General features: G+C 41.0%; 1 protein-coding gene across 1 annotated transcript; it reads right to left on the reverse strand.

Annotated features, from left to right (window-relative positions):
• Window positions 1-361: 361 nt before the first annotated feature.
• Window positions 362-1,445, reverse strand: LOC122043804. The gene is made up of 2 exons (XM_042604380.1): window positions 1,025-1,445; window positions 362-927 (listed from the first exon to the last, which is right to left on the reverse strand). Exons 1-2 carry the CDS (start codon window positions 1,443-1,445, stop codon window positions 362-364), a joined length of 987 nt encoding a protein of 328 aa, XP_042460314.1.
• Window positions 1,446-24,429: the final 22,984 nt, after the last annotated feature.

Consider the following 24,429-nt stretch of genomic DNA (forward strand, 5'->3'; position numbering starts at 1 on the left):
AAGTTGTGTGTTTTATTTTATTCTCCTCCTCTCCACGTAGAGATTCTTCACCTCTTCCACATTTTCCTTCTATAATCTTTTTTTCTTCTCCAATAATTCAACAAGGAATTGGCGTCGTCGAGATGCAGCAATATTAGGGGGCGTTTGGTACGCGCGTTTTCCATTTTCATTTTCTGAAAAATACGCGTTTTCTGAAAAACGGTGTTTGGTTTGCGTTTTCCGCGCGCGTTTTCTAAAAAATTGACTATCGTTTTCTAGAAAAACAGAGAATGACAAAAAGTTGTTTTCTGTTTTCTAGAAAACGCGCGTTTTCCAGAAAATGAAAATGAAAACGGTACAAACTAAACGCACCCTTAATTTCTCAGTAAACATCCATTTCCTTCTCCACCCTTGCTCCTCCGCTGATGCACCTCGAAGGAGTAGCGGCACTACTTCCTCCGCCTCCGCCTTTCTCCCCTGCATCCTCGTCGCCTCCCGCCTCCTCCGGTTCTTCCTCCTCCTCATTCGGCGTCTCTAGCTGCTGCCTTTTTCTCTTCTCCGCGGTGCTGCACGCCGAAAGTACCACCAGCAGCAGCTTCAGCCCCTCTGCGTTAATGCACCAGAGCCCACTGGGGGTCGCCGCCGTTGGTGGCGTCGACGGCTCCCGTCGCCACCCCGTCTCAACCACATCCAGAAGGTCGGCTATGATCTGCCCGCTGGGGAGGGAGGTGCCGGCGGTCAGGTCGAGATGCTTCCGCGGGTCGAGAGCGCCGGTCAGGAGGGAACGAGAGAGCAGCTTCACCACCGCCGACGTCCTCACCGCCAGTTGGATCGAGTCCAGGCCCTCGCGACTGCTGCTTGGATCGACGGTGACAGTAGCATAGGTGAGCTTCTTGATCTCCTCGTAGGCACGAGCCCAAACATCACCTGATTGATCACCTCCGCACGCTGAACGGATGCAGAATATATGTACAAACTTGTTCTTGGCGCGCGCGCCGAAATAACAAAAAAATTCAAACCAAAAAATTGATCTCGGCGGGCGCACCTTCGAGGCACCGGAAGGCGCAAAACCGGAGAAGCATCTCCTCCAGCGTTCGGCAGCACTCGTGCTCGTAGGCGCCGCCGGAGCAGGGGAGCGAAAGGCCGTAGCAGAATCCCGGCATGGCGAAGGCGTACCTGCTCGGAGCTGCCCGGAGGACGACCGCGTCCCTTGCCAGCGTCCACTGGTGATCCCCGACCATGCAGCTGACCAAGCACACGGGGGAAGACGCCAGCCGGATCATGTGCACGGAGAGCCGCCCGGCGCGGAAGACCTGCCGCCTGCCGCCGCCGCCGTCTCCCAAAACGAGCAACTTGGCCGCCATCGCCGCTTCGCTTCCGAAGGCAAGCAGCTCCGTATCGGTGCCCTTCCGGTACGTCGTCGTCTTCCCTATTCTCACTTTGTTTATCGCTTCCCGTGATGCCATTGATTAATTAACCAGTAATTTAAGCTCACAACAATTAATATATAGTTTTACTCGCTAGCTAGCTAGGAAAACGAATTAAAGGAAGATGATTCATTGATTCTCCTACCGTCCTACGTACCAAAGCAAGAGGTTAATTTGGAGAGGTAGCGATGATCTGATGGCATACCTAATAAGTAAGAAGGTGGTAGCTAGTAGTTATAGTAACAGTCAAGCGGCATTCATCCACGTGGCAAATGGCAGAAGACTACGTGGGTAGAGGAGGAGGACGTGGTGCGGGTGCGGTGGCAGCGATGCATGGCAGGCGGAGTTTCAGTAAGTGCTTGAATCGTGACTAAAGATTGGGTGGCGCTTGGGAAATGATGCACTTGGCTGGACGACGCCGGAAGGAGCTAGCGATGTCTGTCGACGGTCGTGAAGGGGACGACCGAATGAATCCCGAAGCGATCGAGGAGGAGGGGGGCGAGGAAGAAGAGGAGCAAGCCGCTTCGAAGCAGCTTGCAGGTGTTGGTGGACCGTTTTGTGGAGGGCAGGTGGTGGTGGGAGTTGGTAAAGATGGTGAACGTGGATTGGGCGGAGGCAGAGGCGAGCTTCCGTGTGCTCCCCGTCCTCGGCTTCCGCTTTAACGCTTGTACCGAATATATTTATAAGGAGTTATTTTTCAAATACATACTTTAAAATAATTATTTATTTCATATTTTTATTATAAAAATATCGAAAATTATATATCCGATCCAAAAATTGAGTCAGATGGACCGTGGTATGAGATGAATAGAATATTGACCGAATCATGATATCCCGGAAGGGATATGTTGAGATGACTTCTATGTTGACCAAGTCGTCAGAAGTCCTCTGGTCAACGGTACCTGCAGCTAGTGACCGAGTCACCTCAGTCTCTGATACCCCCAATGTTTGAGATAGATCCAATGAATATATAAATAACAGACTAACACGTATAATAATGAAATGTGTATAGAATATGAATGGAGAACGTACCCTAGCCTAAGGAAGCGCCCTCTGATGGATCGATAAGCTAGTCGGGATGTTGCTTGAATTGTCATGACCCGGAAGAGTAAATAACTCTGAACAGGTTGGAGAGCTAGATCTGACAACGCGGAGCTAAACGCGATGGCACAAAATCGGATGCGACCTCGGCACGCAGGCCGAGATATGACATCGACACATAGGTCAGGATATGACATCGACACGTAGGCTGGGATAATACATCAACACGCAGGTCGGGATATGACTTTGGCACGTAGGCCGGAAAATGATAACAATATACAGGTCGGAATAAGATAACGACACACAGGTCGAAACATGACACACAGGCTGGAACAAGACAATGACGTAACGGCCGAGAATAACAGCAACTCAAAGACCCGAGACGAGCTAAATCAAAAGAGCCGAGCAGAATGCTGAATGGCAAGGGCGTCGGCATGTCAGCGTCGAATCTTAAGGCAAGGGCGCCGCCAAGTCAGATCCACCGACAAGGGTGCCTGTTGGTCAGATTCGACGGCAGGGGCGCTGGCAGTGATGTCAGCATCAGCGTCGACTGCTGGTGGCTGCTCGCCGGGGCTGTGGAGCGGTAATGGTGCATGTTGTCGAAGCCACGGAAGACGGCTGGTGTGCAGAGGAAAACGGAGAATGGCCGCACGGGTCGGGCGTGGCGTCGGAGGTTTGCCGATGAATGTGAGAGAGAGAGATGACGCTGGAAAGGGGGAGAGTGACAGGGCAACATTGGTCAGCAAAGCGTTTTACACTGTGGGGGCAACGAAGGTTGCATCGAGGGTGGTGCAACGACTTCGGAGGTTGTTGGCTGGCGGAGGTAGTGGCATCACGACAGGGGAGGTGATGCGGGTCCCTGCAGCGGCAACATTTCGCAGGGGAGAGGAAGGCGAGGCGGCGTGAGCGACGCGTGAATGGAAGAGAGCCTCATGCAACAGTAACGACATTGGCAGGGAGAAGGGAAGGTCAGCGGCGAAGGTGGGAGAGAGGTGGGAGAGGGAGGCGGTAGTCTCCTCCATTTGGTGGCGGCGTGGTCGTCGACGGTAGGGACTTGAGAGTGTCCCCTTGAACAGTGAATGTGGCTCCCCTTGAACAGTGGAAAAAACACGAAGAAGGCTCCCCTTGAACAGTGTCTCCTCACCCTATTAATGCCACAATTTGTGACGATTTGACATAATACCCCTCTCTTTCTCTCTAATTCCCCCTAGGTCTTAGGACATAGGGCGAGGGAGGGCAAGAATCACGAGAATGTGGCAGAAGCTTCGTGTGTGTGTATATATAGCTTGGATCTGATGTGTATCGGAGGAAGAACTCAGTGATGAAGATAACAGAGGAGATAAATTCGGCTTGAAATGGATCAAAATTAGAGGAAAAGAAGAAGCAAACACTTATGATGGTTCAGATGGATGCGGAGCTTCAGGGAAGAAAGATCTCCGGCTGGAAGACAAAAGAATCGGCCCAGACCACCAGATTCTTCACCTTCTCTGCTTCTTCTTTCTTGCACAAAGTCGCGGCAGTGGTTTGAGATCAGATGATCATGGCATCGCCGGTTGCTTGTGAAAGACCACCGGAGGAAGGGAAGTGCCCTTGACCTCGCTTGCTCGCCGGCGGTGGAGTGGATCGGAATCGCCGAAGAAGGATCGCACCTCCTCTGTTTTTGACGCGAAGACTGTCGATTCCGGCGAGGAGGTGCGATCCTTCTCCGGCGATTCTGATCCACTCCACCGCCGGCGAGCAAGTGAGGTCAAGGGCACTTCCCTTCCTCCGGTGGTCTTTCACAAGCAACCGGCGATGCCATGATCATCTGATCTCAAACCACTGCCGCGACTTCGTGCAAGAAAGAAGAAGCAGAGAAGGTGAAGAATCTGGTGGTCTGGGCCGATTCTTTTGTCTTCCAGCCGGAGATCTTTCTTCCCTGAAGCTCCGCATCCATCTGAACCATCATAAGTGTTTGCTTCTTCTTTTCCTCTAATTTTGAACCATTTCAAGCCGAATTTATCTCCTCTGTTATCTTCATCACTGAGTTCTTCCTCCGATACACATCAGATCCAAGCTAGGGTTTCCTAGTTTGATTAGTTTCCTTATCTTTGATTGAATTGTTGTTTTGTTGTAGTTGATCAATGCATAGTTGATTCAAATTTCCTTGCTATTGCTTTGAAACCTTCGGTTAAGGCCACTGTTCTTGATTCTTGATTCTACACAATTTAGAATTGCTTAATTGTTGCATTAGGTTGTTCTTGTTTGCCATTTCTTTCAATGCAGTAGTTTAGATTAGTTAGCTTCTTTGTTTGTTAATTTCCATGAGTTGAATTTACAAATGTAGCATAGTTTTAGGGCCTTACTTCTTCTCTTTTTTCAAAAGTCAATTATGAAATCTTCAATTTATCCAGAAAACCCCAAGCCAACAATAATTGATCCTAAGACTATCATCCTACTGTTTACATTCGTTGGGAGACGACCCGAGTCATCTCTATGCTACATTAGTGTAGAATGACTTCGATCACTTAATTCTTTTGATACCCATTTCATGACAAAATTAGGGTTTATCAAAATTTGGCGCCGTTGCCGGGGAATGTAGCAGTGTTTGATACCTTGGGATTGTTTCTTTTTCTTTTTACATAAAAATTTGAAAAAACAATTGTTTCAATTGCTTTTATGTTCATATATCCATGTGTTTGATATTATATGCTCCTGTGTCTTCTGATTTTATTTGCTAGTGTTTCAGTATAAGAGCAGGAAATTTCTTTGACCATGGATCCATATTATCAGTACTATCAGCCTCAGACTTGGTTCTATCAGCCTGAACATCAGTACTACCCACTTGTTAATCAATCAAATTTTAGGAATGAGGTTGCACAAGGACAAGTTGATGAGTCATATCCAGCATATCAAAGACCACAGGGAGTTCAAAATGATTATATAGCTATGCGAAAAAAGATTCGTGGTATTCAACAATTCGAGGAGGAGACATTGCATGAATATTGGAAGAGATTTAAGGAACTTTGTGTTGGTGCAATATCCTTTAGGTCAAGGTTGACTGAGTTGACCAAGCTTGGGTCTTGGTCATAGTTTCGATGTTTGACAATACATGTAGACACATGGACAATGCAGGTGCAGGTGTTCATGTGGGGAGATTCTGATCAGGGATTGATCAGTGTGATTGAAGGAGAGTCAAGTAGGTCAAGAGTGACCGGATACCTGACTAGGAAGTCCTAACTGGTATGTTAGGCAGCAGAAGTGAAAGTCCTGGTGAGTGAAGTCAGGCAGAAGGAAAGCCCTAGTGAGTGAAGCTAGGCAGATTGGAAATCCTGGTGAGTGAAGCCAGGTGAAAGTCCTAGTGAGTGAAGCTAGGCAGAAGGAAATCCTGGTGAGTGAAGCCAGGTGAAAGTCCTGGTGAGTGAAGCCAGGCAAGGGAAAATCCAGATGGATCAAGGATGATCAGACATCTGGTGGAAGTCCAAGTAGGACAAGAGAGTGACCGGATACTTGGCACGACGAGTAAAGTCCAAGTGGGTCAAAGGGATTGACCAGACACTTGGTGGGAAGTCCTAGCAGGTCAAAGGAGTGACCAGATGCTAGGCATGATGTATCAACAGGTCAAGGTTGACCGGATGTTGGTTTGAGAGGCTTGGGACTTGGTTTTGGGCAAAAACCAAGTGCTGGATCGATCAGTGGATCGATCCAGGAGCTGGATCGATCAGTGGATCGATCCAGGAGCTGGATCGATCAGTGGATCGATCCAGGCCTTTCCTAGCGAACAGAGAGCCTCTGGATCGATTCGTGGATCGATCCAGATGTCCAAATCGATCAGTGGATCGATTGGGACGCGGCTGCTTTGCGCGATAAGCGCTGGATCGATCCGTGGATCGATCCAGGCGTTTTTCCAGAGCACAGAGGCGCTCTGGATCGATCCGTGGATCGATCCAAAGCCTCCCCGATCGATTGGGAATATTCGAATCGATCGGGATCCGACCGTTGCGTCGTATTTGAGCTGCAGGCGTGCGTTGGCTGTAGCATCTCTTCACCGATTCACTCCAGATCTCTCGCCAGCTTCTCCACAGCACTTGCAAAGCTCAGATCGCCAGTTCTTGAAGGATCTTGGAAGGTTTCCAAGTCAAGAGGCGGATCAAAGTCAAGAAGAGAAGCTAGGGTTAGGGTTTGTACTCATTGTAAGCTTGTAAGCTTGTATTTCTTGTATCCTTTCCCTCTCTTCTTGTACTGAGTCTTGTAGGGCTTCTCCGTCCTTGGTAGTTACCATAAATGAGAGTTTTATTAGTGGAGGGTGCGTGCGTAGGTGTGGATCCTTGGACTAGTCACCTCTTGTGAGGTGCATACCAAGTAAACCAACCTTGTTAGCGTTGTGTGATTTGTTTCTTTGTATTTCCGCTGCACATCTTTGAAGGAACAAGCAACGCCGAGCACCGAGCGAACGCGACGAGCTATTCACCCCCCCCCCCCCCCTCTAGCTACTTTTGGTCCTAACAAGTGGTATCAGAGCGAGGCCGCTCTTCACCGGAATCATCGTCGGAAGGGGTAAACAAAACAAGCAAAGCTAGAGGGTGAAGAAGTTGGAGCAATTCTACAAGTCGAAGACTTCATCACAAGAAGCTCAACTTCAAATGGAATTCCGAGATGGACTCGGATTCGACACGAGGGTGCCTCCACCATACACATTTACAAACTTCGATCTTTGGAAATCAAGGATCGAAAATTTCTTAATGGTGGAGATAGAGCAATGGTTTGCTCTCATGGAAGGTTTTGAAGCTCCCACAAACTCAAAGGGCAAAGTTCTCAAGAGGAGCAAGTGGAGCCAAGAGCAAGTTCAAAGGTGCGAGGCCAATGACAAAGTGACCAAGCTCTTGGTCAATCTATTGCCAAGCACCATCCTTTGCAAAATTGGAGAATTTGAAGATGCAAAGGAATTGTGGAACAAATTGATCAAGCTCCATGAAGAGATCCCCTTCACTGTACAAGATCAAGAAAAATCCAAAGAGGGCGACTCATTGGAGCAAGATCAAGAGGAGGACTCCGAGGTTGAGAGATGCTCAACCTCCGAAGATGAAGTCCAAGAAGAAGCCTCATCTTCAAGGGAAAGCAATGAAGAGAACAAGGAGGGAGCATACTCCTTGTTCCATGAACAAGATGAAGATGAGGAAGCCTCCACCTCTAGGATTGAGGGGGAGAGATCTTCTTTGACCCCGGAGCAAGAAGAAGTATCCACATCCGGGTCAAGAGAAGAAGAGGATGAAGAAGTTTCCACCTCCAAAATTCAAGAAATATCAAATGGAGGAGCAAGTGTCATCCCTACACAAGAAGGTATAAATGTCTCAATTAAAAATAAAAATCATATAATATGTTTTGAGTGTAGGGAAAGTGGGCACTACAAGAGCAAGTGTCCCAACTTGGCCAAGAAGAAGGGTCAAGTGACACAAAAGGGCAAGGAGAAGCCCAAGGAGACCACCCCCGGGACAAAGAAGATCAAGGAGCACATTGTGTGCTTCTTGTGTCAACAAAAAGGGCATTACCGAAGTCAATGCCCCAAGGGGAAGAAGATGGTCAAGGCTCAAGGAGGCACTAGTCAAGGGGGAGCCTCCAAGGTAAAGAAGAAGGTAACATTTATTGAGCCTACCCCTTTACATTATGGTAAAAAGCATGATAGTTCAAATTTTTATCATTTTAATGCAATTTACCATAAGAATAGAAAGCATGAGGGCATTAAGGAAAAGCATGTGGCCCTACATGCCAAGACTACCCAACCTAAGGTTAGGAAGGTAGATAGACATTTGGGCAAAAACACTAAGGATAATAGATACAAGCCCAAGAATAAAAATGCTCATGGATCAAATGAAAAATCAAATACTAAGGACTTAGTAAGGGAAAATCAAGTCTTGAGGTCAAGACTTGATAAATTAGAAAAGACCCTAAAAAGATTGGAAAATATCCTATTAGGGCAAAATGAGCATAACCTAGGTTTAGGGGTACAAAAGCCATCCAATGACCATAGAGGTTTGGGATACAAACCCAAAGCTAAAAAGGATGTGCCTAGTTATCATAGGGTTCCATATAGTTATGGAACAAACCCTAAGTCTAGAGGTCAAGTCAAGGATACAAGGGAAGATATCCCTAGAAGTATCTTTGCAACCAAAGTGACTAAGACTTCTAAGAAGTCTAAGAAAGTCACCAACAAGGTCACAAGGGAGGCTATCCCTAGAGTTGACCTAGAAAAGGTGACCAAGGCTTCTAAGAAGTCAAACAAGGTCACTAGGAAGGTATCTAGGGAAGTTATCCCTAGTGAGTACCTAGAGCATCCAAGGAGCACTAATAGGTGTTGGGTTCCTAGGAGCATCTTCTCTACCCCATAGATGGGTTAGAGAGTGTCAACTCCGATTAGAAGGGTAGTTAACTCAACTTTGAGGAAATTGACACTCAAGGAGCATTTTCAAGGTTTTAGTTAACCTTTGAAAATGAAATGGACCTATTGATTACTCCTTGAAAGAGTAAAATGTGTCTAATGGTGAAAAATTGATTTTATCTTAAAATGGCACAAATTGGGAAAACCTTGAGAAATACCAAGTTGAGATTTTGGTATTCTCTTGGAAATTTAAGGCAATCCGGGCCTTGATTTATGTAATCACTCTTGAGGAAAAATGGAATATGCCAACATTTGAGGACATGTTTATTTTCAATTGGCATACATTAAATCAAGGAAATTAGAAATACCAATTTAGACTTTGGCATTCTCTTGAAGCACTTTAGGGCAATCTAGGTTTAAGTTGTAAGTTTAGCTAAGACTTTAAGGATACTTAGATAGTTAATCTAGGTATATTTTATTTATGCTAAATCTGGCCATGATTGTTTGCCCATCATATGCCATGACATCATGTCTAGTTTTGCATTCATGTTTTATTATGAAAAATCCAAAAATACCATGTCATGACATTCATACATCATGTAGTTATAGAATATTTTTCTTTTGAAAATTATTTTATTTTGATGTATGCCATAACATAATCATGCGTTAAATTTAATTCCTTGTAATTAAGGACAAATGGCATTTAACAACACTTATTGACAAGTGACATTCTAGGTGGATGTCTAAAATCTCTAAAATGCCTAGATAGATATGCATGATCCCTAGAATAGGGCAAAACTAAAATCTCACATCTCACAAGGACTATAAGGTGACTTGTATGTGTTTTAGTGCACATTAGATACAAGTGAGATATTAGAAAGATGAACAAAACTCAAGATGTTGATTTAGTGCATTCTTTTGAGTTTTAGGTTCATCAAAACACATAGTTATGTGTTTTCCTATCATTGGGAAAGCTAATGTACAAGTCATGTGCATTAAGCCCAAGGAATGTGATGGGATATTGGTTTTGAAAATTATTTCAAAATGCTTTTGGAAAACCTTGGTGAAGGCTATCTTTTGATAGTAATCACCATTGAATAGTTAGACACAAACTTGAAGAAAATGCTAAAGTTTTAGCAAGCTTTCAAGTTTGTGTCAATCTTTGAAAATATGAGGTATTTTCATAGAAAATTATTTTTCCATGATAAAGTATGCCCTAAATAATGTCTACACGAAATTTCATGATTTTTAGATTTTTTGTAGAATTTTCTAGGGGTTTCTGAAGTTGGCTGAATTTGAAATTCAGCAACTATCAGAGCTCTAATCGATCCATGGATCGATTGGAGTGCCTGAATCGATCCGTGGATCGATTCATAAGGCAATTCTCGCGAGCAGAAGCTCGCTGGATCGATCAGCCGATCGATCCACACATCCTGAATCGATCAGTGGATCGATTCAGATAGGTTGAATCGATTGGAACCCAACTCCAATCGATCCAGGATGCTGATTTTGGCTGGGAAGGCCTGATTTCAGCACTCTAAACCTATTTTAGTCTAGGTAACCATTCTAAACCCCTGAAAATACATTTGTATACATAAAAAGGGTATTTTCGTGTGGAAAACAAGGATGGATTGGTTAAGGAAGGCTAAGTTGAAGTTTAGGTTGAGGTTTGTTTCAAATTTTGAATATTTGAACCTCAAAACTTCTAAATTTGGGTTTCCTAAAGTTTTGGGGATTCCAAGTCATTGTTGGTGCAATGACAGAAGTTACCACCATGTCTTTAGGGGGAGGGACTCTTTAAAGACATGAAAATTATTTTTCATGAACCTTGGAAGGTGGTCAACCTTCCGTTAAGAACATGCTCAAGGTTGAGCGTTTGAACTTTAATGGGGAGTGGATATCCTCATTGTTCAAGTGGGTTCTAGTGGATAATGCTCAAGGATGGGCATTTGCCTACATTGGGGGAGAATGTAAGGTTAAGGATAATGAAGGGTATAGGACCTTCATTATCGTGTTGACCACAACGGGTGAAGTTGTGAACAACGATGAGCAACTCTTCAGGGGGAGAGTTTTCAACAATGGGGCATTTGTTGAAGTGTGCCAAAAATTGAGGCATGGGTTGATGTGTGCTCAAAGATGGGTTGATGTGTGCCAATAGGGGGAGAATGTGTGGTTTAAGCTAGGCTTTCATTACCTATGGGGGAGCTCATAGGGGGAGAATGAAGGGAACCAACATTCATACTTTTGGCATGAATGGAGTTAAGGCTATGGGATTAGCTTAACTCAAAATGGTCCTAACTTAAAGGTATTGTCAAACATCAAAAAGGGGGAGATTGTTGGTGCAATATCCTTTAGGTCAAGGTTGACTGAGTTGACCAAGCTTGGGTCTTGGTCATAGTTTCGATGTTTGACAATACATGTAGACACATGGACAATGCAGGTGCAGTTGTTCATATGGGAAGGTTCTGATCAGGGACTGATCAGTGTGGATGAAGAAGAGTCAAGTAGGTCAAAAGTGATCGGATACCTGACTGGAAGGAAATCCTGGTGAGTGAAGCCAGGTGAAAGTCCTAGTGAGTGAAGCTAGGCAGAATGGAAAACCCTGGTAAGTGAAGCCAGGTGAAAGTCCTAGTGAGTGAAGTTAGGCAGAAGGAAATCCTGGTGAGTGAAGCCAGGTGAAAGTCCTAGTGAGTGAAGCTAGGCAGAATGGAAAACCCTAGTGGATCAAGGATGATCGACATCCGGTGGAAGTCCAAGTAGGACAAGAGAGTGACCGGATACTTGGCACGACGAGTAAAGTCCAAGTGGGTCAAAGGGATTGACCGGACACTTGGTGGGAAGTCCTAGCAGGTCAAAGGAGTGACCAGATGCTAGGCATGATGTATCAACAGTCAAGGTTGACCGGATGTTGGTTTGAGAGGCTTGGGACTTGGTTTTGGGCAAAATCCTGGATCGATCGATGGATCGATCCAGAGCGCCAAGATCGCTGGATCGATCAGAGCTGATCGATCGGTGGATCGATCAGGAGCTGATCGCAGAGAGCCTCTGGATCGATTCGTGGATCGATCCAGATGTCCAATCGATCGATGGATCGATTGGGGGCCCTCGCGCGATAAGCGCCGGATCGATCCGTGGATCGATCGCATTTTCCATAGCAGACGCTCGGATCGATCCGTGGATCGATCAAAGTCTCCGATCGATTGGGAATATTCGAATCGATCGGGATCCGACCGCTGCGTCGTATTTGCAGGCGCACGTGCTTCTGCATCTCTTCACCGATTCACTCCGGATCTCTGCGACTTCTCCACGACTTGCAAAGCTCGGATCGCCAGGTTCTTGAAGGATCTTGGAAGGTTTCCAAGTCAAGAGGCGGATCAAAGTCAAGAAGAGAAGCTAGGGTTAGGGTTTGTACTCATTGTAAGCTTGTAAGCTTGTATTTCTTGTATCCTTTCCCTCTCTTCTTGTACTGAGTCTTGTAGGGCTTCTCCGCCCTTGGTAGTTACCATAAAGGAGAGTTTTATTAGTGGAGGGTGCGTGCGTAGGTGTGGATCCTTGGACTAGTCACCTCTTGTGAGGTGGATACCAAGTAAACCAACCTTGTTAGCGTTGTGTGATTTGTTTCTTTGTATTTCCGCTGCACATCTTTGAAGAAACAAGCAACGCCAAGCACCGAGCGAACGCGACGAGCTATTCCCCCCCCCCCCCCCCTCTAGCTACTTTTGGTCCTAACACTTTGCTCCAGTTGTCCTCAACATCAAATTAGTGATCAGTTGCTTGTCCTACATTTTTATGATGGATTGTTGCCGTTTGATTTGTACATGGTGGATAAAGCTAGTGGAGGGCCCTTGATTGATAAGCTTCCTGATGAAGCTATGAAACTTTTGGAAACCATGGCTACCAACCCTCAACAATTTAGAAATGGACAACCGGTTACCTTAAGAGTTTATGAGACCTTTCCTACAAATATTGAGATGCCTGAGCAGAGGAATTGTAGTGTTTTTGACAGACCTGATCTTGATTTTATTACTTCACAGGACTCCTCTAATATTTCTTGTTATGATTCTGTAGTTGTAAGGATTTCTAACTCTACTGATACTATTGTTGTAGATGTTGTTGATGATGCAGGTACTGATGTGGATGATGAGGAAAGTGTAGGGGATTGTATACTGGAAGCAATACCCCAAGAATCACATGAACTAGATGTTGATGATGAGAGTGTAGGGACTTATGCTGTGGAAGCAGAGCCCCAAGAATCACTTTCCTTAGATATACCACATGAGCCAAATTTTGAACTATTATCTGATGATGATGAGGTTACAGTTACCATTCCAGAATCTCCAGGTACCTTTCAACATGACAAGGTTAGTATTTCTTGCGATTTATTAGAAAATTTCATAGAGGTACCATTAATTGATTTTATTGGATGTAATGCATTTCTTGACACATGCTTTATAGGGACTAATTTTGTTACATCTTTTTCTTACCTTATATGCTTGCGAGGGATGTCTACCTTCCATCTTTATAGGCTACCGGAGTGGATGCTTAAATTGAACCGTCTTCAACCGCCGGGGCAAATTTTCAAAGAGCATATGGTGGAAGGAGAGATTTTAATTTCAAAGCATAACATTCCACTCCCAACTTGGATTTTGCAGCTCAATCGACTCCAACCACCGTGAAGGACCATTCCAATACCGGCGTGGATTCTACTTCTTAATCGTTTGCAACCACCTGGAATAAAGGGGAGTTCATTCCTTATTTTTCTTTTTGCTTTATACGTTTCTTTTGCTTTGCATACTTTACATTCGCATTTTGCTTAATACCTTGTACTTTGTTTAGTATACATAGCATCTCGTTTTGAATAAAATTCTCCATGAAATTGTTCTAGTAATACTCTTAAGATGGTAAAAATTTCTTAAATTTGATCATCAGTTTAGGTCATTTTACATGATTGAATGCTTTATTTACATGCTATTGGTAGGTGTGGTAATGGATTCCGTTTTGATTAACTAAGCTCGATTGCAAAATTACCTAGAGAGGACTACCTAAAGCCTATACTCTATTATCTTTTTGTGTGATATGCACTCACAACAATTGAAACTCTAGAACTTGCTTTGCTTCTTTTCAAAGTCATAATAGCATATGTATGCATGGAAATTAAGGATTGTTTTCATTTTTGTTTCCACATAAATTCCAATTCCTTTCTTCACAATTTTCTTAAACATTTTCCTCTAGCATTTTAACCTTTGATTACCTTTGCTTGGTCCATTTCATTGAAGGTATTGGTTGATTATCTTGATGAGTTAGATTGCCAAGATGGACAAAGGATTAAGTGTGGGGGAGGTGTATGAATTCTGTACAATCTAGAAATGGATCAAGGTTTGGAAATGGTTGAGGAAGGCTGATTTTAGGAGGTGTTTAAGTTGTAAAATTCTGAAAAATTCTATTTTGAATGATCCCAAGTGTGATTAACTTAACCATTATTTGAGTTTGATCATGTCAAAAACAATATCCAATTGTTTTGAATTTAGAGATTTGGTACTTAGTTGATACATTCAAAATTCTAGAAATCAAATTTTGGAAGAAGGTTTTGTGAATGCTGATATCTGATGCTGACCAGGAGTTTTGCTATTTAAAGAATATGGTTATCAGTAATAGGAAGCTGAAGGAATGCTAGTGAAGGATTGCATCTGAACATTGCTAGTGCCAATGGAAAGATTTGTTTAGATTAGGGAATGTGAATCTGCAAAAAAATAAGAACTGCAGCTTAAATTGGCATGTGCTGAAATTAAAAATCTGCAGATGTTGTGCCTGAAATCAATGAAGAAAATCAAAGAAAAAGTTTTGAAAATTTTCAACCGGAATTCAAAGAATTGAATGGAGGATGGGAGTTGACACAGAGGTTGTTTTATTTCTACAGTTCTGGAGTTGAAGTTGCTGGGAATTCAGAGTTCCAATCATGGAAGTGATGGAGTTGGAATTCAGAAGCTGTAACTATATATCATTTCAAATCTTTCATAATAATAATTACAATCAGATTTACTTTGTTTGTTAGTGATGAAGCTGATCATGGACAGGGACTAATTTAGTTTGTCTTTCCATTCGTATGCAAAGAGTTTCCAGTTCTCTGAAACTTAGTTCTGAAAGACCAGAATCCAAGTTTGAAATTTCTGCAGTATCTGCAGAAATGAAATCAATGTATCAACGAGTACATGTATAGTGTTAAATATCTATGCTATTTTTGATTAGTAACATCATGAATTCCATCTCTTTTCAGTCTGGGCACGAACTTGATGTTCTGAAATGCTTACTGGCATTGATTTCTTAAGTTACAAATGCTGAAATGCTTGAGTAATTGGGATTCATATCAAGTTAATATGCTGCATATGTTAAATCTAACTGAAGCTACCTTGGAATTACAATTCTAGAACTTAAGATTAGGATTCTGGATTTCTGAAAATGCCAGCTGGAGACTGCTGTAAGTTGTCTGTCAAGTGATTGGTTGCAGGGTAGCAGTTGTGTATCAATTTGGACTAGTTATGTGGCAAACTTTCTGTACAGCTTCCTGGTTATTGATAAACTCAAGTAAACTTCTTGTGTTCTCATTGACATATGTTATTCTTCCTTATCCAAGTGTCCTACAAGTTTGAATTCTAAAATGCAGAGGTGGATCTGAAGTTGGAAAACCTGAAATGAAACAAAATATCTGGTTGAGTCTAAAATCAGAAATTATAGCAAGGTTTTTGAGGCTGTCAATGAATTCAAAAACCAAATTATCATGCTATTCTTGATTCTTGATTTGACATCATGAATACAATCTGCAAAACATAGAAGTGCAGTAAAAAAAAAAAACTAAGGTTGTTGTGTATCACATGGCGTATCAAAATTCAGTTACTAATGTAAATAAGTGAGGAACTCAAGTGGAGTCCTATTTTGTGCAGCAACAAATGTTGTTCTTACCTTCCATGACCTCTAAAAATTCTGGATAGCAGAAATACAGAAGTGAATTAGATACAGAAATGCATAAATGAAAGGCAGAATCAGTAAGTGTGTAATGAATTCTTGCAAAGTGGTTGTTGACAGCAGTAACTAGGGAATTATGTCAGAATTAGATTCAGTTCTACTATAAAGTTCTTGAAGCTCCATTGAATTCAATTTACAATTCTGAAACTTAAGGACATGAATTAGAAAATCAGTCTTAATTCAGAATCTGAATCTGTCAGAATCTGAATCTGTGATTTGTTAACATAATGCAGAAATTGTTAGTCTTGATTTCTGAATTGTGATAAGTAGGACACTTTGTTTGAATTTGACAATTTGGAGTTGTTGGAGCTATGCTTTCTATAGTTTAATTTTGCTGGAATTGAATTTTAAGTTGTTGAATTCTAGAATCCAGAATTCAGATTTGTTGAATCTGATGTTGGAAAATTTTGGAACCTTGTGTAGCTATAAATTAGATTGGAATCTTGTGGAATTTGATTTCAGAATTGTTGAAGTACAGAAATTTATTCTGAAAATCACTAAACTCTTGAACTTTTCTGCTGCAATTGTGTGACATCAGTAACTAAAGAAAGCTACTGGGAACATAGGAACAGAGACAGAAAAGGGATTAAAATCTGCAGGTTGAAAACAAAAGAGAACAGTGGTTGAAGGATATCAGGTAGGTAACATGTTATGTTTTTATTGTCCGAGATGACTAGATTTTAAGTGTGGGGGTCAATTGGCGACAGTCTTCGCGTCAAAAACAGAGGAGGTGCGATCCTTCTCCGGCGATTCCGATCCACTCCACCGTCGGCGAGCAAGCGAGGTCAAGGGCACTTCCCTTCCTCCGGTGGTCTTTCACAAGCAACCGGCGATGCCATGATCATCTGATCTCAAACCACTGTCGCGACTTCGTGCAAGAAAGAAGAAGCAGAGAAGGTGAAGAATCTGGTGGTATGGGCCGATTCTTTTGTCTTCCAGCCGGAGATCTTTCTTCCCTGAAGCTCCGCATCCATCTGAACCATCATAAGTGTTTGCTTCTTCTTTTCCTGTAATTTTGATCCATTTCAAGCCGAATTTATCTCCTCTGTTATCTTCATCACTGAGTTCTTCCTCCGATACACATCAGATCCAAGCTATATATACACACACACACGAAGCATCTGCCACATTCTCATGATTCTTGCCCTCCCTCGCCCTTCTTCTTACGATCGACGCCCTCGCTCGCAGAAGACTCTCGGCACCCTCACTCGCCCTTCTTCTCGCGACCGTCGCCCTCATTCGCAAAAGAATCCTCAGCGCACACTCCCTCGCCCTTCTTCTAGCAACCGCCGCCCTTCTTCTAGCAACCGCCGCCCTTCTTCTAGCGGTCACTGCCCTTACTCGCAGAAGACTCCTCGACCAGACTTCCCTCGGCCCGACAAGGCTCTCACGGGCTAAGTCCCTCGGTGAGACGGAGCTAGGGTTCTCGTCCCTCTCTTGTCGTAGCCGTCCTAGGGTTCCCGTCCCTCTCTTGTTGCAATCATCCTTGTTCAAAAGCTCCCTGCAAGGAAGCTCCCGGCATATCTAGGGTTTCAGGTGCCTCCCTTGCTCGTCTCCCCAACAAATCTAGTGTTTCCCTCGACGCGACGAACTTCATTGTAGGTAAAAGCTCATTTTTAGAAATGTTATTGTTTTTGTTGCACATTATGTTGTTATTTGAAATTGTAGCTTTATCTGTTGTTATTTGAAATTGTTGTTTTCCTTCTGTGTAATACTGATATATTTCAATCAAAATGTATTGTTTCTATTGCAAATTTTAAAACGTGATTTGAAATTGTTGTTTTGCTTCCATGTTATACCGTTATCTATGATGTTCAATCTCAGTTTTCTAAACATGTGCAGTAGTAGGGTTTTGGAGTTTGATTTGGACATTATACAATGTGTAGATGAATCAAAATTGAAATGATAATAATTTCTTTTATAGGTAGTAATGTTTTTATTCATAATCAAAATCAAATTGGATTTAGACAGTATTTTGTTCAATGCTACTTCAATACTAATGTTTTCAATTATTTGTATTGGTGTGATAATTAGGTAATTTTCTTGATTGGTGTGATAATTAGGTAATTTTCTTGATGATCACTAAAAAAGCAATTAATTGTGTTAGTTTCATAATCTCATTTATTTTTCAGATCGGTTGTTTTTTTTACAAGGAACTTGTAAAATAACGTTTTCTATTATCAAAGAATGGCAAATCACTTCATTTTAAATTCTAATATTTTATTTTTTATAAAATTCTGAATGCTGTTTTAGTGTAGGGAAAAATCAACATATATCAAATATTCAAAAGTAGAGAGGAGGCACAAAAAAACTTTTCAAGCGCACTTAAAGAGAAAAAAGAACCAGCTTCTATTCTTCAAGTGTAAATTCACCTTCAACTTCATGATTTGTCATTGAAGCTTAACCATGGTGCAATGTTTTGAGATCGGAAATCAGAAGCATGTAGTTGTATTTTTTAGATTCTTTAAGTTATATAATGGATCAGTAGTTTTGAGTAGCTGTATACATATTGAGAAGCTTTATGAATTGCTGTACATCCGCTTTGGTTTTATTGGTTGTCAATTCCCTCTTCAAACTCATTGGTGCTTAGAGTCAGTCACCACTTTTGTTTTATTGCAGTCACATAGCCGGACCTCATTGGAGTCGCCATTTTATTCACTGTATCATCTTTTATTTGGTAGATGAGAAATCTCACATTTAATTATGCTGGTACGAGTTGTTCGTCGTGACAATGGTGCTAAAACAGATATACCAATGGGAAATTTGGTAGATAAAGTGAAAGAACCAAGGAGTAATGTGTTTGAAGCCATCATCATTAACTCGGCATAAACCTTTCGATAGCCACCGTGCATGGATTCAAGGTCTTTTTTTTTTATGAATTTGGAGTTAAAAATCTGTAGTGCCATGTATACGATACAAGATTCTGAACTTGAGATTATTCTGAACCTAGGTGGATCTTTTCTGATGCATACACACAAACACACATATAATATATATGGAAAAAAAAAAGACGTTGGATCAATATCTTTGTATGTTTTGTTTCTTCGAGTATATGAGAATTGTTCGTTTCATTTCTTTTAATTAATCTTGTTAAAAGTACATTATGATTTTTTGCGGCAAATTATTCTACAAATAAATAATCTTAAAATGATCAACTTATACTACAAATAAATAAACTAACAGTGCTCCAAATATTTTGAGCAATATACAACTAAAATAAGCATAAGAAACATGACTAGTTATGTCTGCATTAACAGTGCTAAATTCAGTTAACAAATTGCAATTCGTGTTCACTCCCATTGCAAACTCAATTACCAAACAACTATCTTCTATGACTTTTACAAAAAATTATATAAAAGCTCCACGCAAACATGACATAGAATGCAACCGCCCAATGGAAACTAAAACAAGATCAAGTTCTTCTCTTCTTGGAGATTTTTATGTGCTGACCGTGAACTCAGAGGTCCCAATAGTGTCGAAGTATTGTGTGATTTTTGTAAAAAAGATTTTAGGATTATTTGATTATTCTCAAAATTGATTAAGAAAACATTATCTCATATAACAATAAATTAGATGAGGTGGATTGAAGATTGTTAACTAAATCAAATTTCAATCAACCAACACCACCGATTCCAACCCACACTAAAAAAAGTCAATCTCTATTAAAAACAAATAATGAGCAGGTAAATAATGAAGTAATATTATCTCTGTTAAAAGAAAATAATGAGCAGATCCACCTTATTTATAGAAGAGAGTGAACAAAACGTATGCACAACCAGCCATAAGTCTCTAAGGCAAATGAAAACTAATTTTAAATAGGTATGCAATGTGCAAAAAAGTTGGCATCAAAAGGGAACATCAAGGTAGAATAGGAAATGCAATGCAAACACCTTAATAAAATAAATGCACTAAACCAATCAAACATATAAACAAAAGTAATAAATGAATACCAACCATTGATAATTTCAAGCATCCTAATGCATGTTGTTAGAACATGTAACAATAAAAATAATTATTAATTTCATATTCTCAATGAATCACTATAATTTAACATATTAAAATCTTGATAGTACCAGCTATGGATATCAAATCAGGTTCATATGTCATCAACATTGTTATGATAATTATCTTCAATTGATTTAATAATTGACACATTGTCATATTTAAAAAATATAATAAAATAAATTTGAGTTTGCAAGTAAAATTATAATAGAAATGTAGAATTAATTGACACATACCTTTCTTGTAAAATTAGATAGTTGCACTTATCATGTGACACACCTCAATCCACATCCACGACATATCCTGGACTTTGAGATTGACTTCTCCTTTGATGATTTCAATCTTTTCCCATATCCCTTTGTTCTTATTGAAGAAGAATCAATAATATCAAAACCTTCATCCATGGATTCCTTCCTTTTACTTTCATCACCACATGTTTTACTAATGTTTATCTGTTAATATTGTTATAGATACAATCGAATTATTCATTCAAGAAGTTTATTCCCTCATTAATCAAAGATGCATCATCAATTAACACTAAAGCTTTATAGGATAACCTCGAGTGTTTCGACATCAAAAATCTTTTTAGCTCTGGATCATCGATGAAATTTTGCTTCCCCAAAGCATATATTGCTCCAACCTTTGCAACTCGTGTCCATCGTTTGAGTATATATGTATTAAGCAAATGAAACACTTGGTTAATATGAAAAAATACTAACATATGTCTGCATGGAATGCCCTCAAACTCAAATTTCATATAACTACACGATATATAGTCCCTCTGTTTATCATGCGTTAGCACCCTTGGTTTGAAGGAAGAACAACTTTGAAATTTCATCACATAATAAACCACTGAGTTAACTTTTGTAAATGTCTATTGCACATAATAACCATGACTGTTGTCCATTTCACTTTGAAACTCCAACCATTTCTTTTTTTGTATACAACTTAACCATTTAAGTTTCTATTGGTCAGTTTATCTTAATCTTAGGATGCTCATTCATATCAATATGGTCCATAACTAACTCATTATATCTTTGGTGTCTCAGTGCCCTATTGAAATGAGTGATAAAATCCATCAATGAGTTCTTATTTGAGATATATCTCTTGAAAATGAATGTGAGCTTTCAGATCTCTGACTACTTGACATTTCAGCACAAAATACATGCCTAAAATATACTGGCACCCACTTGGGTCGTAATTAATTCATACATCGATGATAACCAATTATTTTTCTCCAAGTTATCACACGTGATAACCTCTTCCTATGACTTCTCAAAATCATCAAGTGTTGTAGAATTTGCAATGACATTCTTTATGCTTTGATAATGGTTTTGAAAAGTTAAAGGGTCTAATTTATCTAAGAATTTATTAAGTATGTGCTACAAACAATATCGATGCACTATTTGGAAGGGTCTAATTTGTCATATTATGTCCAATAATATTTATAGTTGTCATTGTTTTATTCTATCATAATATATAGTGTAAACTCTCTTAACCATACTTACATAATTTTTGTTGTATTCCATTCACACACACACATAGAGTTTCCTTTTTCTTGTTCAGTCTATTGTAGATTTAGACACACAACATGTTTGTTGATTTACAAATATATTTAAATTATGGAATAAAAATAGTATGACTGAAGAAACATTTGATTGAATAATTATATATCATGTTCCTTTTACCTTCCAGGTCTCTTGACTCTTCCAATTATTATTTATTTATGAATAATTTAGTTTTATGGTAATTTGTTAGTTCTTCCACAATAATTGACTAGTCATACCTATATAGTACCAGTAACGAGAAGAATATTGAGACCAAAATATAAGAATAGCCCAATGTAGCTGAAGCCCTTGCCCTTTTTGGATGCCCTTTCTGTTTTGTAAGTTTCTTGCACAAAAAAAACAACCGATCTAAAAAACAAATGAGATTATGAAACTAACACTATTAATTTCTTTTTTTAGTGATCATAAAAAAAAAATACCTAATTATCACACCAACACAAATAATTAAAAACATTAATATTGAAGTAGCATTGAACAAAATATTGTCCAAATCCAATATGATTTTGATTCAACAAAAACATTACTACCTATAAAAGAAACTATTACCATTTCAATTTTGATTCATCTACACATTGTATAATGTCCAAATTAAACTCCAAAACCCTACTACTGCACATGTTCATAAAACTGAGATCGAACATCATAGCTAATGGTATAACACAGAAGCAAAACAACAGTTTTAAATCACGTTTTGAAATTTATAGAAAAAATAATACATTTTGAATTAAATTTGTCGGTATTACACAGAAGGAAAACAACAATTTCAAATAACAACAGATAAAGCTACAATTTCAAATAGCAACATAAAGTGCAACAGAAATAATAAAATTTCTAAAAATGAGCTTGTACTTACAATGAAGTTCGTCGCGTCGAGGGAAACACTAGATTCGTTGGGGAGACGAGCGAGAGAGGCACCTGAAACCCTAGATATGCCAAGAGCTTCCTTGTAAGGAGCTTCTAGACGAGGACGACTACAACAAGAGGGGGATGGGAACCCCAGGACTGTTGCGGCAAGAGAGGGACAGGAACCCTAGCTCCTTCTCGCTGAGGGACTCAGCCTGTGAGAGCCTTGTTGGGGCGAGGGAAGGCTAGCCGAGGAGTCTTCTGCGAGCAAGGGTAGTGGCCGCGAGAAGAAGGGCGAGGGAGGGCGCGCCGAGGAGTCTTCTACGAGCAAGGACGACGGTAGTGTTGGAAACCAAACAATTTGTAGCCGAAGATTTACAGAAAATTAGCTGAATCTAAATACTCGAATTAAATTCAACTCATAGTTAAGATGACCTGAGCAGATAATCTCAGGCTGCCAGCAGGGGCTGGTTTTCTGACCTCAAAGTCTGAGCAATCAAAGGGTCTGAGCAGACTGAAGGATAGACAGGCAGAGCGGGAGACCGGTCGAGCAGATCAGAAGGGCGAGTGGCCGACCCAGCAGATGAAGAGTCCAACTGAGCGGACAAACAGAGCAGCGGATCGAGGCATGCGATCGACGCAGTTTCCTTGAAACAGATTCGTCCCACCTCCGGCTGTGCTTCGAGGTTTTCTCAGATCGTATGTTTCCCACGATACAACGGTAAAACCACGAACGCAACCAAGCACTGGTTGTTCGTGGCGAACTGAGAATGCAACTGAGTGCTATCACAAGTAGTTTAGCCGAGCAGATGCACGACTGAGAGAAAAGAATCGGGGAACGAAGGTGGAGGAATTCTCTTTCTTTCGCTTCGCTTTCGCTTTGCTTTTTCTTCCTCTTCGCTTTGCTCAAGATCCAGCCTCCTTATATAGGAGCTCTCATCTTGCCTGCAATAAATGATCAAATTATGATCATTTAATGCTGAGTTTAATTTCGTCATTAATGGGTTTAATGTCTTCATTATTGTCGAGACGTTACATAATCATTATTAATGAGATTAATGTTGTCATTAATACTGAGACGTTACGAAATCATCATTAATGAGTTTAATGCCGCCATTAATGTCGAGACGTTATAGAATCAACATTAATTTCACATTAATGCTTCCATTACACCCTTGAGCAAGATTCAAGTGGCAATATGTTGGTTCATTCTTTTGGGTAAATTTTACCTCAACCGGTCCGGCATTCGACATGCGCAAGTCGTGCTCGCGCACGAGTCAACCTTGGTTCAGTACAACCCGGGCCCTGGATTTGCACCCACCCCTGTGCACTCACGCGTGAGAGAGTCTCTCCCCATGCATATGTTTACAATGCATGTGTCATAATTTAAACCAACAATAAAACCAAGAGACTTCTAATGTGGGAGTAAACTCATGCACAATAGAGTCTCTTCGTCTCCACCTTTTTATTCCATTCACATTTCCAACAACCCCCCACATGAATGGAAAACAGGGTATGTGATAACATTCAACAGTTAAGTCAAGTATAGGATAGGTAGGTTTTATCCTTTGAACCTTCCCATGTGAAGATCTAGTTGCTTACTGGCTGATAGTAGACACGATGTCCTTGAACTATACTGCCGTCTGTGTAAGCAGTGATAAATCTCACCCAAGACTCTCCTTGATACAACTCAGTTCTCATGAGTGTGTTCGTTCTTGGCCATAAACACGTCTGGTTCTGTGAGAAGCTCTAAAAATTGTGCCTCCAATTCTCTTCGAAGTGACCCCACTTCTTTCTCATATAGGTGATCCCTCAAGAGTTACCATCTACTCGTTTTGATCATTAAAAGCTCGTCGGCTTATCCTGGTCTAGTCACTGTTTCATTGGGCCCCCCCCCCCCCCCCCCACAGTGTGTCTAGTCAGTACAAATTAGTTGTCCCTTTGAACCTAGTTCTTGGGATCTTTAGTCAGCATAGGTTGGGTGTCCTCTGCACTAATCGCTGACAACGGTATCAAGCTCATTCCTCTTGATGAGCTTGCAACTAACTCTCGATTTAACCCTTTGGTTAGCGGATCTGCTAGGTTATCCTTTGACTTCACATAGTCAACAGTGATAATTCCAATTGAGAGTAGTTGTCTAATGGTATTATGTCTACGACGTATATGTCTAGACTTATCATTATACAGATGGCTC

Source organism: Zingiber officinale, chromosome 2A (assembly GCF_018446385.1).
Source record: "Zingiber officinale cultivar Zhangliang chromosome 2A, Zo_v1.1, whole genome shotgun sequence".
Taxonomy (NCBI): Eukaryota; Viridiplantae; Streptophyta; class Magnoliopsida; order Zingiberales; family Zingiberaceae; genus Zingiber; species Zingiber officinale.

Coding starts and splice junctions, on each gene's coding strand:
- LOC122043804 (XM_042604380.1), bottom strand. CDS start 1,445: ATGGCATCACGGGAAGCGATAAACAAAGTGAGAATAGGGAAGACGACG. Junction 928..1,024: donor CGCCTTCCGGTGCCTCGAAG/GTGCGCCCGCCG, acceptor GCATCCGTTCAG/CGTGCGGAGGTGATCAATCA.